The sequence below is a fragment of the Pantherophis guttatus genome, chromosome 1 (assembly GCF_059756535.1).
Source record: "Pantherophis guttatus breed Tessera chromosome 1, ASM5975653v1, whole genome shotgun sequence".
In the NCBI taxonomy this organism is placed as follows: Eukaryota; Metazoa; Chordata; class Lepidosauria; order Squamata; family Colubridae; genus Pantherophis; species Pantherophis guttatus.
In genome coordinates, this window is record NC_142063.1 from 266,861,128 (window position 1) to 266,877,743 (window position 16,616).

The 16,616-nt window shown below is 41.2% G+C and overlaps 1 protein-coding gene across 1 annotated transcript in view; it reads right to left on the reverse strand.

Annotated features, from left to right (window-relative positions):
* Positions 1-16,255, reverse strand: part of CNKSR3 (CNKSR family member 3) — an 83,704-nt gene extending 67,449 nt beyond the window's left edge. Inside the window, exon 1 of the mRNA XM_060692291.2 lies at positions 15,824-16,255. Coding sequence (XP_060548274.2) covers positions 15,824-15,875 — 52 coding nt within the window. The 5' untranslated portion in view covers positions 15,876-16,255. The remainder of the gene's footprint in view (positions 1-15,823) is intronic.
* Positions 16,256-16,616: the final 361 nt, after the last annotated feature.

Genomic DNA, 16,616 nt, shown 5'->3' on the forward strand with positions numbered 1-16,616 from the left:
AGCCCATGTGCTAAATCCAGTCACTGTTTCATTTGGCCCAACGTTTGCTCTAAGTATTTACTCCACAATTCTCCAAGATATCCACATCCAATAAGAAAAAAAGAGGGGATCAGTGAAATATATTCTTGTTCACAGGCTGACAGCCAATGAGTATGGGCAGCCTATGGATGTCAGACTGATTATCTTCTAAATTTGGCTTGTACCTTAACCAATCTTATAAAGTCAAATGAAGACCAGAGGTGGGAAGGAAAGAGATTGGAGAAGGAAATGATAAAGGCACTACTGTAGAATCACACTGCAAGCTCCATTCTTTGTATATCATGTCGTACATATCACATGTCATAATATCACAGCCATATATGAAAGAGTTGTTTTGAAGAAAGCATCCCATAGATACCTCCGACAGCACTAACATCTATAGCTTTTTTTCATTTCATTTTTTTTTCACTCATTCCAAAGCAAGGCAGCAATAACAACTGTTTCTGCAGATGTTTAATGAGATACAGGCTGAATTCACATTTCCCTTTAACTTCCATATTGAAGTTTCTTTAATTGCGATCCAGCCATATATTGTTTAAAGTGTGGTTAAAGAAACGATGGCTTAGCACCCTGTGTGAGCTCAGTTACAAACATAAGAACCAAACCACACAGCTGGCCCAGATGCAGTTTCACAACTAATTTATTTAGTTAAGACTCTTGTAGGACCTAATTATACCTTTTGTAACATCAGGGGATTGCCCTTCTGCCTATTTCCCAAGATGTATATATTTTCATTTGCCAGTAATGCTATTGCATTAGACAAACAGGCTAGTGTACAATCCTCCCACCCCTCAAATACAGGGGTGAAATCCAGCAAGTTCTGACAGGTTCTGGAGAACCGGTAGCAGAAATTTTGAGTAGTTCGGAGAACCGGCAAATGCCACCTCTGGATGGCCCCAGTGTGGGGTGGGAATGGAGATTTTGCAATATCCTTCCCCCAGGAGTGGGGAGGGAATGGGGATTTTGCAGTATCCTTCCCCCAGGAGTGGGGTGGAAGTGGAGATTTTGCAATATCCTTCCCCCAGGAGTGGGGCGGGAATGGGGATTTTGCAGTATCCTTCCCCTGCCACGCCCACCAAGCCACGCTCACCAAGCCAAACCATGCCCACCAAGCCACGCCCACAGAGCCGGTAGTAAAAAAAATTGGATTTCACCACTGCTCAAATAGAAATGTTGGGAATGTCAATCTTCATTAAAGCAGGAATATATCACAACGAGGTTTCATAAATAACCACAGTTTATCACCGTGCTTTCTGCATTCTTTTTTTCAGACTTCACTGTTTACCAATCATTCTTTAAACAACTCCTAACCATGCTTCATGAATGTAATACAATGTGCAACCCATAGAAATGTATGGCCTGCTTCACATTTTTTAACTTTAATGTTTTGTCAAAGTCGGACATAAACTATGGTTTACAAACCACATGTCAGTTAAAATCTAAACAAGTTATAACATGGCCTGGGGCAGTATTTTTTAAATTGTGGTCCTATGATTTCTGAGGTTCTCCAAGACACTCTCAGGGAACCACAAGGTCAAATTGATTTCCTAGCCTGCATTGAAAAATAATGGTATAATATTCACAATTGTGAAAAGCTTTAACAGCAGGGAATGCATCAATTTTAATTTGGTTCTATTTATCTATCTCAACATACTAAAAAGCAGAGACATCACCCTGTCAACAAAAGTGCGTACAGTCAAGGCTATGGTTTTCCCAGTTGCAATGTATGGCTGTGAAAGTTGGACCATAAGAAAGGCTGAGCGCCAAAGAACTGAGGCCTTTGAACTATGGTGCTGGAGAAGACCCCTGCGAGTCCCTTGGACTGCAAGGTGATCAAACCAGTCAGTCCTAGAGGAGATCAACCCTGACTTCTCCTTAGAAGGCCAGATCCTGAAGATGAAACTCAAATACTTTGGCCACCTAATGAGAAGGAAGGGTTCACTGGAGAAGAGCCTAATGCTGGGAAAGATTGAGGGCAAAAGGAGACGTCAGTGAACGAGGTGGCTGGATGGAGTCACTGAAGCAGTAGGCGTGAGCTTAAATGGACTCCAGGAGATGGTAGAGGACAGGAAGGCCTGGAGGAACGTTGTCCATGGGGTCGCGATGGGTCGGACACGACTTCGCAACTAACAACAACAAATCTATTTATCTATCTATCTATCTATCTATCTATCTATCTATCTATCTATCATTTATCTAGCCATCCATTCATTCATCCATCCAGCCCCCACCCCTGCTCTAGAAAGAATGCAGAGAAGAACAACAAAGATGATTTGGGGACTGGAGGCTAAAACGTGTAAAGAACAGTTGCTGGAATTGAGTATGTCTAGTTTAATGAAAAGAAGGACTGGGCTGACATGATAGCAGTGTTCCAATATTTCAAGGCCGCCACAAAGAAGAGGAAGTCAAGCAATTCTTCAAAGCACCTGAGGGCAGGACAAGAAGCAATGGGTGGAAACTAATCAAGGAGAGAAGCAACCTAGAATTAAGGAGAAATTTCCTGACAGAACAATTAATCAGTGGAACTCTAGAAGTTGTAAATGCTCCAACACCGGAAGTTTTTAAGAAGAGATTGGATAACTATTTGTCTGAAGTGGTGTAGGGTTTCCTGCTTAAGCAGGGGGTTGGACTAGAAGACCTCCAAGGTACATTTCAACTCTGTTATTCTATTCTATTCCATTCCATTCCATTCCATTCCATTTTGAGTCACACAGTGTTTAGAATGCAGTATTGCAGTCTAATTCTGATGACTGCTGACTGCTAGCAGTTTGACAGTTCAATTCTGACCGGCTCAAGGTTGACTCAGCCTTCCATCCTTCTGAGATCGGTGAAATGAGGACCCAGATTGTTAGGGGCAATATGCTGACTCTATAAACTGCTTAGAGAGGGCTGTAAAGCACCATGAAGCGGTACAAAAGTCTAAGTGCTATTGCTATTAAGTAAAAGTTAAAAGAAAAACCTTGCCAATGCCCCAGATTTAGATGGATATTTAAGGCTACCAACAACTGATGACACACCAAGATGTAAGTGTTGTAGCGCCATCAAATACTCTTCCCATTTTAGTTCACACGTAAAATGTCCTTTGGCAAGCACTCAAGTCTCATTAATACCTAACTTTTACCATCTTTGGTTGTGAATTATGTTAATGTGACAAAAACATACAGATTAATCTCTTTATCCAGAAGAAATCTCAACCTACCCATATGGTATCAATCAGAGAAAAGGATTGGCAGACAAGTTTGGCCACCCTTTAAAAACATATGCTGCAGATTAGCAACTGCGAATGCAAAAATTTATTCAAAGTAATTACTGTTAATTAGTCTTTCCCAAACTGGTGTCCTCCAGATGTGCTAGATCTCAACACTCAGATGTTCTGCTGGGAATTCTGGGAGTTGGAGTCCCAGTTCATCTGGATGTGCTCATTTGCAAGATGATTTAATGAAATATCATTTTCCATATGCATCATGAAAGGAATGTTACAGCAATTTACAATCTGAAGCCATTAAGGCTTATTTTTAAGACACACAAATAGACATTTTTACAGAATGTCCATTTGTGTGTCTTAGAAAAACAGGCCAATATAAACTTTCTCAAAAATTAAAATTTCCAACCCTTGTTACATTTGCTTAGAAAGCAAACAATAGAATTTCCCCCCCAAATTAGTGATTCAACTAGAGGCAATGCTTGTTTGAATGCTTTTGAAACAAACAGGTTTCAAAGGATAGCATGTTTTGGCACATCTTAAAAAAAACCTTAAAAGCAGATGGGTTTTAGCAGCTCTCATTTAGTTGTTCCACAACACAAAAATGAATGTAGTCACTCCCAACATTTCCTTTAGCTGATACATTCCTAAAGTATTTTCATCTTGTACTGTACAACTCTGATGTAGCCCACTCTCCATCCCAGAATTCCCAAGAGAATCCTTAGGGTGTGAACTGAGCCTCTCTGAGGGGGATACTCATGGTGTATCATGATCTCACAAGGAATGTGAGCTTCTGAGATCTTGGGCTGTACAGATGGATAAGGTTTCTCTTTATCACTTCTGAAAGACAACACAGGAACTTTTTAATAATACATCATTATGTTTCTGGGTGTACACAGAGTTGGTCTCCTCCAGGTCCCGTCAGCTAAACAATGCCGGCTGGCGGGCCCGCGGGGGAAGGCCTTCTCTGTGGCTGCGCTGGCTCTCTGGAACCAGTTACCTCCTGAGGTCCGGACCATCCCCACCCTATTGGCCTTCCAAAAAGCAGTGAAGACTTGGCTTTTCTGGCAGGCCTGGGGCCGTTGATCTCGCTCTTGCGATCCGGCGAGATCCGGCCATGAATGGTGTGAATGAGTTTTTAATGTTTTTAATTCTTAAATGTTTTTATACTGATTTTAAATGGATTGTGAGCTGCCCTGAGTCTTCGGAGAGGGGCGGCATACAAACTGAATTAATAAATAAATTGAATTAATAAATAATAAATAAATGAGCCTAAAAGGGCATTTCACTTTCTAATCCTAATTTAACCTGGACTTTATATTGGACGTTAGTTTTGGAATCCTACAATTCTTTAAACAACCTTCCCCAAGCAGATGTCTTATGCACAGTGATAGAAACACTTAGGTTCTCACAATGGAAGAAAGGATGGTGAAGTTTCCCCCCATCTCCTTATTCCTTTGCACTATCCCCTTCCTGATTTTTCCCCTTCCTAATTCCTTTGTTTGTGTTTTATGTTTGAACTTTTGCAAAAATTTAAGATATATATTTTTAAAAAATAAATTTATTAAATCACCCCCCCCAAAAGGAACAACATAGATTATAATGGTCATCAAGAACAGGAGGGGAAACTATATAGACGTTGAAGACACAATCCAGATTTCTCTAGGGACTAAATCAGGGATGACTGAGAAAAACATGGGACAGGAGCACATTTGGATTTTGACATAAGCACTCTCCCAAAATGATTGCCAGGGCAAGTCTGACCAATTATAAAGCAGAAAACAAAATCTTTGTTGCCACCTGCCATTTTATTTTCTGGTACCAGTCTATGGCAGTGGTTCTCAACCTGGGGGTCGTGACCCCTTTGGGGGTCAAACAGCCATTTCACAGGGGTCGCCAAAGCCCTCTCTCGTCCCCCCGCCCACGCCTTCACTCACCCTCACCCTCTGCCTCTGTTGGATCACCGGTTGCCATTCGCTTACCCCACCCACTCCCAATCTATTGCTGCCTCCGGAGTCCCAGCTGATGGCTAGAGGGAAAAGAACTTTAAATTCTTGCTGCAGGGCTTCAAAGAGCCGCCCTACTCTCAGCTGTTTTGCGGAGGGCTCTGTTGCTAGCTAGCTTTAAAGAGGTAAATTCCTGGAGCAGATTTTTTTTCCCCTAGCTATGCTGAAAAACGAAACTGAAAGTAAGCAGGGTCTTTGCTGCAACGTGACAAAATGAGAGATTTCTTTTTCTTTTTCCTCACCAAAAAAGGTAGGTGCAAAACTGCAAACAATGGGAAATTTAGGGCAAAAGAGGAGGTTCAAGATTTTAAAACACAAAAGAAAAAAAGCTCTATTTAACTAGGGAATTGTAATAATTGAGATACTATTCATTGTATATTGTGTTGAAAGCAGAAATGGTTAAGTTGTGGTTTGGAGGAATATATGGGGAAAATTATTTGGTTTATTATTATTGGTAAATATAATTAATTGATTTGTAAGAAATTGGATTGCATGGAAATAATTGGAATATTCATGTTCATATTGATTAGTATACAAAAAAGATAGTTATATAACTAATTGATCTATAATAAAAAGGTTGAATTTGTATTAAACAACTGTATTACATAATTACATAATTAACCAATGTGAGGATGGATATAAAAATAGATGACAATGGGAAGGGGTATAATATAGAATAGAAGGGAAAAATTGAATTTGATTAAGATTAGAGATGAGGATGAAGGGTAATATTGGTTTTTTTAAAAAACAGATGAGGAATAAATATGGTAAAAAGGAAATATAGAAATTGTAAATTTAATTGAAATGACTAAACACTGTGTTGGAAGAAATATCCTTCTGGGTTCTGCTCCAAGTGATGAAAAAGACACTGGAAACATGGAGACTGCTTGGAAAGATGGTTTAATGGTGGACAGGATCACATGGCTTGAGTTCCTGAACAGAAAAGGGGCAGATATAGTAAATCCTCGGGTTTTTATGCTCTCTCTGGCTTTGCATTTCTTGGGGCCCCGAAAGAGTATCCTGATTGGTTGTCAGACTCCCAGGGGGTGGGGGTCTTAGCTAGCCTTGCTGGCTGATGGTCACATGTGCTTCCCAGGTCACATGCTTCCCAGGTCATGTGTGGTGAGTTTCGGTTGCTAGATGGGGCCCATTGTGTTAGTTTCTGTTGCTATTGTGTTGCAAATGTCCTTTGACAAAGGATTGACTTTCTGCCTCTGGCCCATTAACAAAGGGTGGGGGGCAGGAAGATGGGAGCTTCTTTGTCTGTAATATATGCTTCTCCATTTCTCATCCAGGGAAATACAATATTCTGCCTTTTTAATATTTCATTCTTCTAGGAAAGGGGTGGGTGCTAACCTCCTACAACTGTTTAAATTTGTGAACCGGCCAAATACTCTGTTCAAAGAAAATACGTTGTATGTTTGTATGTGTGTTTCTAATTATTGCTATTTATTCCTATTTGTTCTCTTTTATTCTTTAAAGTTTAATAATTCATTCTTTATCTTAATATTTTTATATTTGTTTGGGGTTGGCTTTCTTCCGTTTCATCTTTTTTATTGTACAGCAATCTTTCTCCTCAAACCTACCACCTCTGTCTTTTCTTTCCTTCTTATTTTCTCTTCCCCCCATCTTCTTCTTCTCCCTACTTCCTCTTCCTTTCTCCTTCTCCTCCTCTCTTCCTCCCTCTCTTACCCTCACTCCTACTCTAATTTCCCTTCCCTTCCTTCATCCCTCTCTATTGCTGTATCCTTTTATGCATATGGACTACTCAGAGGGCTGAAAAAGTTATTTTTGACTGGTCCTCGCACTTTTGACCAGTCCTCGAACTTACGACTGTCTTCACAATTTACGTTTTTGCCCTATCTTGTCACCATGGTGAAGAGAAGCAGTTGTGAAATGAGTGACACGGTTGTTAAGAATGCTACAATGGGCATAAATGATGACCAGTCATAACTGAGAAGACCGGTCAAAAGTGCGAGGACCTGTCAGAAATCACTTTTTTCAGCCCTCTGGGTAGTCCTTTTGTGCACAGGGACTACTCAGAGGGCTGAAAAAGTTATTTTTGACTGGTCCTCGCACTTTTGACCAGTCCTCGAATTTACGACTATCCTCACATTCTACGTTTTTTATCCTCGCATAAATGTGAGGATGGTCATAAGTGTGAGGACCAGTCAAAAGTCCGAGGACCTGTCAGAAATGACTTTTTTCAGCCCTCTGAGTAGTCCCTATACACATAGCCATGGCCACCCGGTCACATGACCAGCTAGCTACGCCCACCCAGTCACATGACCTCCAAGCCACGCCCACAAAATAAGCCACGCCCACAGAACCGGTAGTAAAAAAAAATTAGAACCCACCCCTGGTTGGGGGTCACCACAACATGAGGAACTGTATTAAAGGGTCGCGGCATTAGGAAGGTTGAGAACCACTGGTCTAAGGGAATATAGACTGATAATTGGTTCTGCACTGTTGGAAATACAAGTTTTTGTTTCAGGTTGGTGTTCTACTCTAAAATATGCTATTTTCTAGGAATGTGAGCTTCTGAGATCCAAAACAGGAAAAATGCTTCAGAACTGGTGTGGATATAACTGGGTATATACGAGACCACCTTCTGCCACCGACAGCCTCCCACCGGCCAATACGCTCCCACAGAGAGGGGCTCCTCAGGGTGCTGTCGGCCAAACAATGCCGACTGGCGACACCCAGGGGGAGAGCCTTCTCTGTGGGGGCACCAGCCCTCTGGAATGAGCTGCCCCTAGAGGTTCGTATGATCCCTGACCTGCGTACCTTTTACCGCGCCCTGAAGACCCTTTTGTTCCAACAAGCCGGGCTGGCGTAATATGAATTTTATAATGGGTGTATGTTAGTTTTTAATTTATGGGCCAAATTTTTTATACATTCGATTTTAAATTGTTTTTAAATTTTGTAAATCTATATGTGTTTTAATATGGCTGTACACCGCCCTGAGTCCTTCGGGAGAAGGGCGGTATAGAAGTCCAATGAAAGTAAAGTAAAATAAAGAATGTGGTTCCGGAAAGAAAAATGAACTTGAGTTAAGAACATGCCTTATCCCTCAATTCAGATGTGTGTATATTCCTGGTTATCAAAAGAGCCCAGGAAAAAGTCCAGTTGCTGGCACATATAATAAGTATACTCGTGTTGTATCTGAAGCACCATTTATTTTTCTAGGGGGGGGGGAAATTGGAGCTTCAAAAATAATCTGCAAGGAGTGCTTGTGACTTCACAGAAGCACAGTATATATTCATTAAGGCAATCCCTTTTTTTCCTGGGAGTGTCTGGAAAAAAAAGTTGCAAAGAGTTGTTGTACTCGGATGAGGATTAAAGTCCTTGTGAATCATCTTCAATGCATGCTCTAAAAAGACCTTTAAAAGGTAAATTTGGGTAGGATAGTACACTTGGCAGTCAGAAAGGGACATGCCAGGAACCTGAACCAATAAACCTTTAGAATTTAGGGAAAGCTTTCACAGAACAACCTGGTAGGCACTAACCCAGCAAGTGAAGTTTAGTAGGAACAACTGTCATACATTTCTTCAACAAGACACACTTCAATTATCTAGCACAGTGTAGGAGAAAGAGTGGCAGAACCTGGGGCTGGAGTGAAAAGAGGAATCAGCCTAGAATCTTTAGGTAATCACAATGAAAGTCCAACACTTCTTGAATGCTGTTGACACTTATCTAGCTACCAAAACAGAGCTAACTATTAGTTAAGTACCTTAACAGTTAGTTGAGTAGATTCCTGTGCATAGACATGAGTAACAAATCAATTTAACTGCAACTTCATGTGTGGTCCTGCTCTTTTGCACCTGATAAAAGGCTGTGAAACACCATAATACTAATCTGGGATTTTTAACACAGAATTTCTAACACTGGATGAATAAACCTTTATTTTTGAACAAGGAAGGGGGGGGTCAATCTGTCCTTTAGATTAAGTACTAATGGGTCACTTTGTACACCACCAAAATCCAAAACCAAACAAACCACATAATGGTTTAGCTTAAGGTATGAGCCTGCTTCCCTCCAATCTGCAAAGTGTTTTCTTCTTTACTCTTAAATGCCACTTCAAAATATTAATTGCTTTGTACTTTATATTATGCTACGTCCCATTAAAAACAACAACAACCCTGTAACATTCATGTATAGCATTCACTTTGGCCAAATACAATGAAAATCTAAGAACTGTAGATGGAAATCAAAGCTGAGATAATACCCAGTTTTTCTTAATTTAAACAATTTAAAATGTAACTTAACACCTGTGTATTTAACCAGCTGTTGACTTGGTTTTAAATGACTCCTATGAAATCCAAAAGCAATGAAATAAAAGCATGCAGTGTAGTTAGTCCCAGCCTTGATTAATTGGTGGAAGCTCAGCTTAAATAAACAGCAGAAGAAAGCAAGTCGAAGTACATATTATAACAAATATAAAGGGTTTTTTCCCCTGTAGGACAGAGGTTCAATCAGAATAGAGCTGGAAGGGATCTTGGAGGTCTTCTAATCCCTGCTCAAGCAGGAGATTCTAATCTATACCATTTCAGATAAGTGGCTGTCCAGTCTTTTCTTAAAAACCTCTAGTGATGAAACACCTTCAACTTCTGGAGGCAAGCTGTTCCACTGGTTAATTGTCCTCACTGTTGTTTTTCCATAATTCCAGGTTGCTTTTCTCCCCTTGATTAGTTTCCAGCCACTTTTTCTTGTCTTGCCTTCTAGTGCTTTGGAAAATAAGTTGATCCCCTCTTCTTTGTGGCAGCCCCTCAAATACTAGAATACTGCTATCATGTCCCCCATAGTCTTTTTCTCTAGACTGGCCATATCCAATTCCTGCAATTGTTCTTCATATATTTTTGTCTCCAGGCCCTTAATCTTAGTTGCTCTTCTTTGCATTTTTTCCAAAGTCTCAACATTGTTTTTTGTAGTGTGGTAACCAAAATTGATTGATACTGCAAGTTTTTGTTGGCCTTCCTGAGCTGTAATTTTCATTAACCTTACCCAGCATGGCTAGTATCAGAGAGAGATGGTTACTGCAGTCCAGCAACAATGTTAAGGATATATTACCGATCTTATTTTATTTATTGGGTTTTGCTTCAGCTTCTATTACTTGTCTAAATAATGCAAAGCAGCAAACATACACAATGCCCTTACTCCTCCTCTTTTCCCCAATAACTCTATGAGGTAGGTTGGGTTGAGAGAGAATGACTGGCCCAAGGTCACCAGCCAGTTTTGATGCCTCAGGTGGGACTAGAACTCACAATCTCCCAGTTTCTAGGCCAGCACCTTAACCGCTACACCAAAATGGCTGTCTCTATTAGGATAAATAACAAACTTCGGGGCAAGTAGCTAAGATTGCCGATGATGAAAGAACCTGCATGGAGTCATTGCATCTATAGTGGAGATCTACAAGAGGATTCATACTTACATTATGGTGCAAGTGAAAGTCTGCTTACAGATAAGAAAATTGAAGCTTATCTCTGAGGCTACACCACCTTCAGAACCAGACAGGTTGCCCTGTTTTATTCTGATTGGAGTTCCTTGGGTTTTATGGATTGCAACTCCCAATACGTTCAGTCAAAGATAGAGTTTTGGATCTCAAGGTATGAGGCTTAAGTAAGGATTAAGTTTCTTTTCCTTTCTTAGCTTCTGAAGAAGGGGATACAAACTGTAGTTCTCAAATTTTCCTAACTCTCAGATTCCATTTCTCTTCCAAATCTTTTTTCTTTTAAATTGTACATCTTATGTATGCAAATTTATCCTGCCATTAATGAATTGCTCTCTGGGCTGGCTAGTAGTGACAAAGAGTTGTGGGTCCATATCCCAGAAGCACGAGAGTGAAGAAATCAGTTTTCAGAATTGCTCAGAAGAAAAGAACCCTGAAGTCCTTCAAATTGTACATTTCCCATAATTCTTCCCAATTTAGAATAATGGAGATCTACTTTGGAGTAGCCAGAGGACATTTGATCATGCCCTAATGCAGTGGTTCTCAACCTGTGGGTTGCGACCCCTTTGGGGGTCGAATGACCCTTTCAGAGGGGTCGCCTAAGACCATCGGAAAACACATTTTCAATGGTTTTAGGAATAATTTTATGGTTGGGGGTCACCACAACATGAGGAACTGTATTAAAGGGTCATGGCATTAGGAAGGTTGAGAACTACTGCCCTAATGGAATATATGAACAGTAAATATCGCCATTTTGCAGAAAGGATAACAAGGAGAAACCACAAGACTATAAAAAAAAGTAGCCAGAGGTGACTTACTAAGTCTCATGACTTCAGTGAAACTTAAATTGAGAGTGCCCTAGCTGAAGTGCCCAAGTCTTTTTATGTTATTGAATTATTTTGTAACCGGAACAGATATCTTGTTACAGTGACACTTAAATAAGCCATTGAACGCAGCTCTTGTATAAACAGATCACTATCTAACTGGACCAGTAACATTTGCATAATTCATGCTTATAACATGCATACTGTATGTTTTCTGGCTTGCAGATGTCAGAATGTGGTCTAAAAAAAAATTCAAAATTATGTTTTAATCATTAAACAATAATTTATGGGTATGTATAATTTCAAATTTGAACATTCTGAATGTATTCTGCATATATTGCATTGTTTCTCCATGAAATAATCTGGATTTTTTTAAAAAAAACTGACAGTGTGACCACTGGCACACAAAGTTGGTCAAATACTGAAAATGTAAAGATAGCTACAACTATTAAAATAATTTTTCCACTCAGTGTCTGGGTTCACAATGTGCTAATAATATAATTTGATGGGTTTCATTCATTTTGGTTTGCATAAGGGATAAATCAAGTCAAAGCTGCTGTGACCTTGTAGTTAAACAAACTACTTGTGCAGTTTATTTAACTAACAATGCAGAGAGAAGACTGAAGCCTCCCTTCCATGCCCTGAGTTATCCAGCTGGACTATTTTCGGGATTACAAATGAACTCCCACCCTGAAAAAGTTCTAAGTATGCTTTGGTGACTGTATGATTCCTAAGAGGGTGGAAACTTTCCCAACCAGAAACGCTGATGCCATCTCTGTGGCTGAAGTATTGTTACAATAGGGTGAACCCAGCCATTGTCTGCAAATCATTGTTAAAAATACAACTGAAACATTACTATTGTTCATTCAATAAACTATGATTAAAACCCACCATGACTTAATATGATACAGAACCCAGGTACTGACAAAGCACCTAGAGTTTTTTAATAAGGAAATAACATTGTAATGAGTTTAATGCTGTTTAAAAAAACACCAGATTTCTCATTTTGGAATGTTAACATTCCACATATACATATGTTTTATATACATATAAAACAGCTGAATTCACAGAAGATGCTTGGCTAGATAAATTACAGTTCACTAAATAAACTACAATTAACTACATACACGTAGTCCTCAAGTTACAACAGTTCATTTAGTGACGTTCAAAGTTACAACGGTGCTGAAAAGTGACATGACCATTTTTCACTTATGACCTTTGTAGCAGCCTCATAATCATGTGATCAAAATTCAGATGCTTGGCAACTGGTTCATACTTAGGACGGTTTCTGTGTCCCAAAGTCATGTAAATCGCCTTTTGCTACCTTTTCACAAGCAAAATCAATGGGGTAGCCAGATTCACTTATCAACTGCATTACTAATTTAAGCAGTGATTAACTTAACAACTGTGGCAAGAAAAGTCACAAAAATGGGCCAAAACTCACTTAACAAGTGTCTCAGTTAAGAACAGAAATTTTGGGCTCAATTGTGGGCGTAAATCAAGGACTCCCTGTATATGTAACAATCTGAAACATAAGTATTGATTCATGTGGTATGCTAAGATGCAAACAACTTTGGCTTAGACTGTTGCATCAACCCAGCCACAGACTGATTTCACATATCACACTAAGCCATTATTTATAATCCACAACAGATTGGTTCATGCAATCCACTGGAAACATTGCACTAGGCCAAAATGGACCATACCACACAATTAAAGTGAATGATAGTGCAAATGTTAACCTGTTCTTCTGACATGACTTTTCTATAAACAATTAAAGTGGCTGAGGGACTTGTGACAATGCAGGCCAGCAAACCTTGGGCATATTGAGATCTTATTCCTTAGCTGAACTATAACCCATCCAAAGTGATGGTACCTTTCCTATGGTAGGAACTGTTACACTAATGGCAACTCAGAAAATCAGATTTCTACTGTTGGGATGCAGCTGCCTGCATTGTTGTCTAGCCTGGTACAAGATCAGCTGTGAAATATTCAATTCCCTTTTTAAAGCAGCATGACAAAACAGCCACATTTCCCTTTTATATAGATAGATCCTCCATCCAATCGCCTCTTATTTCCCTATTCCTTTGACCCTCCTTTAAAAGCCTTCCATAATTTCTTCTTTTGAAGAAGTTTTTTTTTCCAGAAAAAGAAAGATATGCACAGAAAACAAGGGACCTCTCACATATGAGGCAAGGGATAAAGCCACAAAATAAGCACAAGCATTTTCAGAGCCATAATATCCATTTTCATGCAAGCTATGGCAATTTTTACCATTTGTTGTAGCCAGTAATGATACAGGAGCTAGATAAATATTCCAAGACTCCATTTACAAAAACAAATTTTAAAAGTTTTCAGATCATTTTCTATTCAGAGTGAAAGAACTCAGCCACATTTACATGTATTTTCACATATCTGAAAGACATTTTAAATGAACAAGATCATCGCATGTTCTCTTTTAACAGGCCAGGCATAAATGGTGTACAAGTGCAAAGGGAAAAGAAAGGATTAACATTCAAGTCAACCTGAATGAAATGTAAAAGATGTTTTAGTGGTAACCTCCACTAAAGCCCATGAGCCAAGAGAGTAAAATCATGTAACAAAAATGCAGAAAGAGCCACAAGATAATGGTTTCTGACTGGCATACATATCCTTTCATGTTTTCCTTTCAAAGTTTTCAAAATAATGACTTCACACAAATAATTAAAATTATAGTACTCTTTTAACTCAGGTGTTTTTTCTACAGTGACCTTTGAGGATTCTTATTTGCAGTCACCACACTAAATGTATCTTTCTTTGAAATGGCAATCTATTATTTTTAAATGTTCTGGAAACAAATGTACATTATCCCAATGTACTGAGTATCCAATATTCATGAAGATTAAGTTAGAAAATAGTGGAGGGGAAACTAGGAAGGCTCTACACTACAGCACAACTCAAGATTGTTTATCATTAATGAAGATCTTTGACAATACCAAGTAGTTGATAAATATCCTTAACCAAATATCCTAGAAGCTGAGCAGATCAAAGAAAACTGCTGATTAAAAAAAGCAGAAGTCCTAAAAAGCATTTCTGCAATATCAGGATTGCACTCATCCTTAACCTATGCTGTGCTGCCTAGCCAGTCTTCCCCAAACTGATACATCCCCCATTATCTCCAATCCAACAGGGCCACTCTGACAGCTACCATATCTCAAAATTATGGAAGTGGTGTGGTTCTGCACATCCAGTTAGATCAGCCTGATCTAAACAGACAGATGGTGCATTATTTGGGGGGGGGGATGAGTGTTTATAAAGGTTTGGGAATGCTGCCAACCAACTAATGCACCCTTAGGATTCACTTTTCTCTTAGAATCAAGTGGCGCCTACAGTTGAAATGTTCTGGAGCACTGCATGTTTGGGCAGAAGCACATCGGGCAACGTTCATTCAGACTGGCATTTTACCTAGGAGGTAGCTGCAAAACCTACCACCTCAACGTTTAGCAGTAATACGCAAGATAACTTATTATTTCTTTCTTTAAACACCCTCAATTGCTAACAGGACATCCGTTCAAAAGGGAAGCTCTGGAATCTCGCATATTTCTCAGGCTCCAAATGACGCACATCTGTGGTTCCTGGCCATTTTTTGAACCCTGGTTCGCTTCAAGCGTTAAATGGGCAGCTCGTAGGTGGGGGAGAGGGGTCACTTTAGATTGAGATCTTCGCCTTCAATGAACCGCTACGCCTCATTATTATCCTTCAAGAGCACCCAAACGTGCAACCGACACGCGTTGTGTTCTCCACTAACTCTGGCCAACGCTTGGCGGAGTGTGGTTTTTTTTTTTTTTTGCTTGAACATCAAAAGCTGGAAAGCAGTGAACTCTCGCGATCGGCTCCCGGAGCCCAAGCCTTCATCATCCCAAACTACCATAAGGCGCTCAGGGCCGCGGAGAGCTGGCTTGTTTGTTTACCCGCGCGGGAGGCCAGGCTTGCCTGCTAGAGATAGGCGAATATGTGCGCGCGTGTGTTTTGCTCGTAGCCAAGGAACTGGGGTTCTGCAGTAGCCCTCCTCAGATTAAGAGCGACAAAACAACGGCAGGCACGATCCCTCCGTGATCTACCGTCCACCTCGGTAGAACCCGGGAATCGGGAGCAAAGGGGCGGCAGGAGAGATCGAGAGACCCGGGGAAAAGAAGGAACAAAGATGGGAAGTTAGCAGAGAAAGTTTGGAGAGAAGCAGAAGGCGGCTGGAAGCGTCCTAACCAAACAGCTGCGCCGGAGAAAGATCCAAGCGCGGAGGTGCAGTCGGAATCCTCTTTCTTACCCTTGGTCCACTCCACAACTTGCTTAGGATTCCACTTGGTTACGGGCTCCATCCTCTATTTCTCGGTCCAGCCTTTGCTCTGTCCCAACACCCGGCAGATCCGGATTCCAGCAAGGGACAGTTGCCCGGAGCTCCAACTAGCTCTTTCCTCTCTGTCCCCAACCACGGATTTCCCCCTTTCGGGTTCCCATCAGAGCGGGCAGCCCGCGAGCCGCCCGCCCTCCCAGCTCCGCCCTTCGGCCCAGGCCGGCCTCTCCTGCGCGTCCAGCCCCTCCTCCACGTGCTTGGCACTCTTGCCAGGAGACCCGCGCGGAGGCGCTGCCTCTCTCTCGCTCGCTCTCGCCCTTGGCGGCTCCGGGGCTTCGTCTCTCCCGCGCCCCCTGCAGGACGGAAGGGCTCGGGCTGCTTAGCTCAGGTTACAAAAGTGTGTATGTGGGGCGGGGGGGGGGGGTGTTTGGTTGCAGTCGTGGGGACCCGCCCGTTTTTCGCAGCTCTTTCAACCTCCAGCTCTGCGCGGGGGCTGGAGCGAAACTCCTGAAAGGCAAAAGAAGCCCAACCCGGCATGGGCCGGCGGCGCCCACGCAGGCTCCCTGCTCCGGCGGGTGTATTTTGTTTTGCAATGTGAAGCCTGCTGGAAGTGGTTGCCAAGCGTGCACATCTGCGGGGTGGGGGAGGACAGGGGACGGACCCAAAAATATGAACAGAAAACCACGCGTGGATTTCTTGTCCCTCGTTTAAACAGAACTTGGAAATCTGTGTGGAAGCGCCTACAGTATTCCCAGCATTCCCCCAA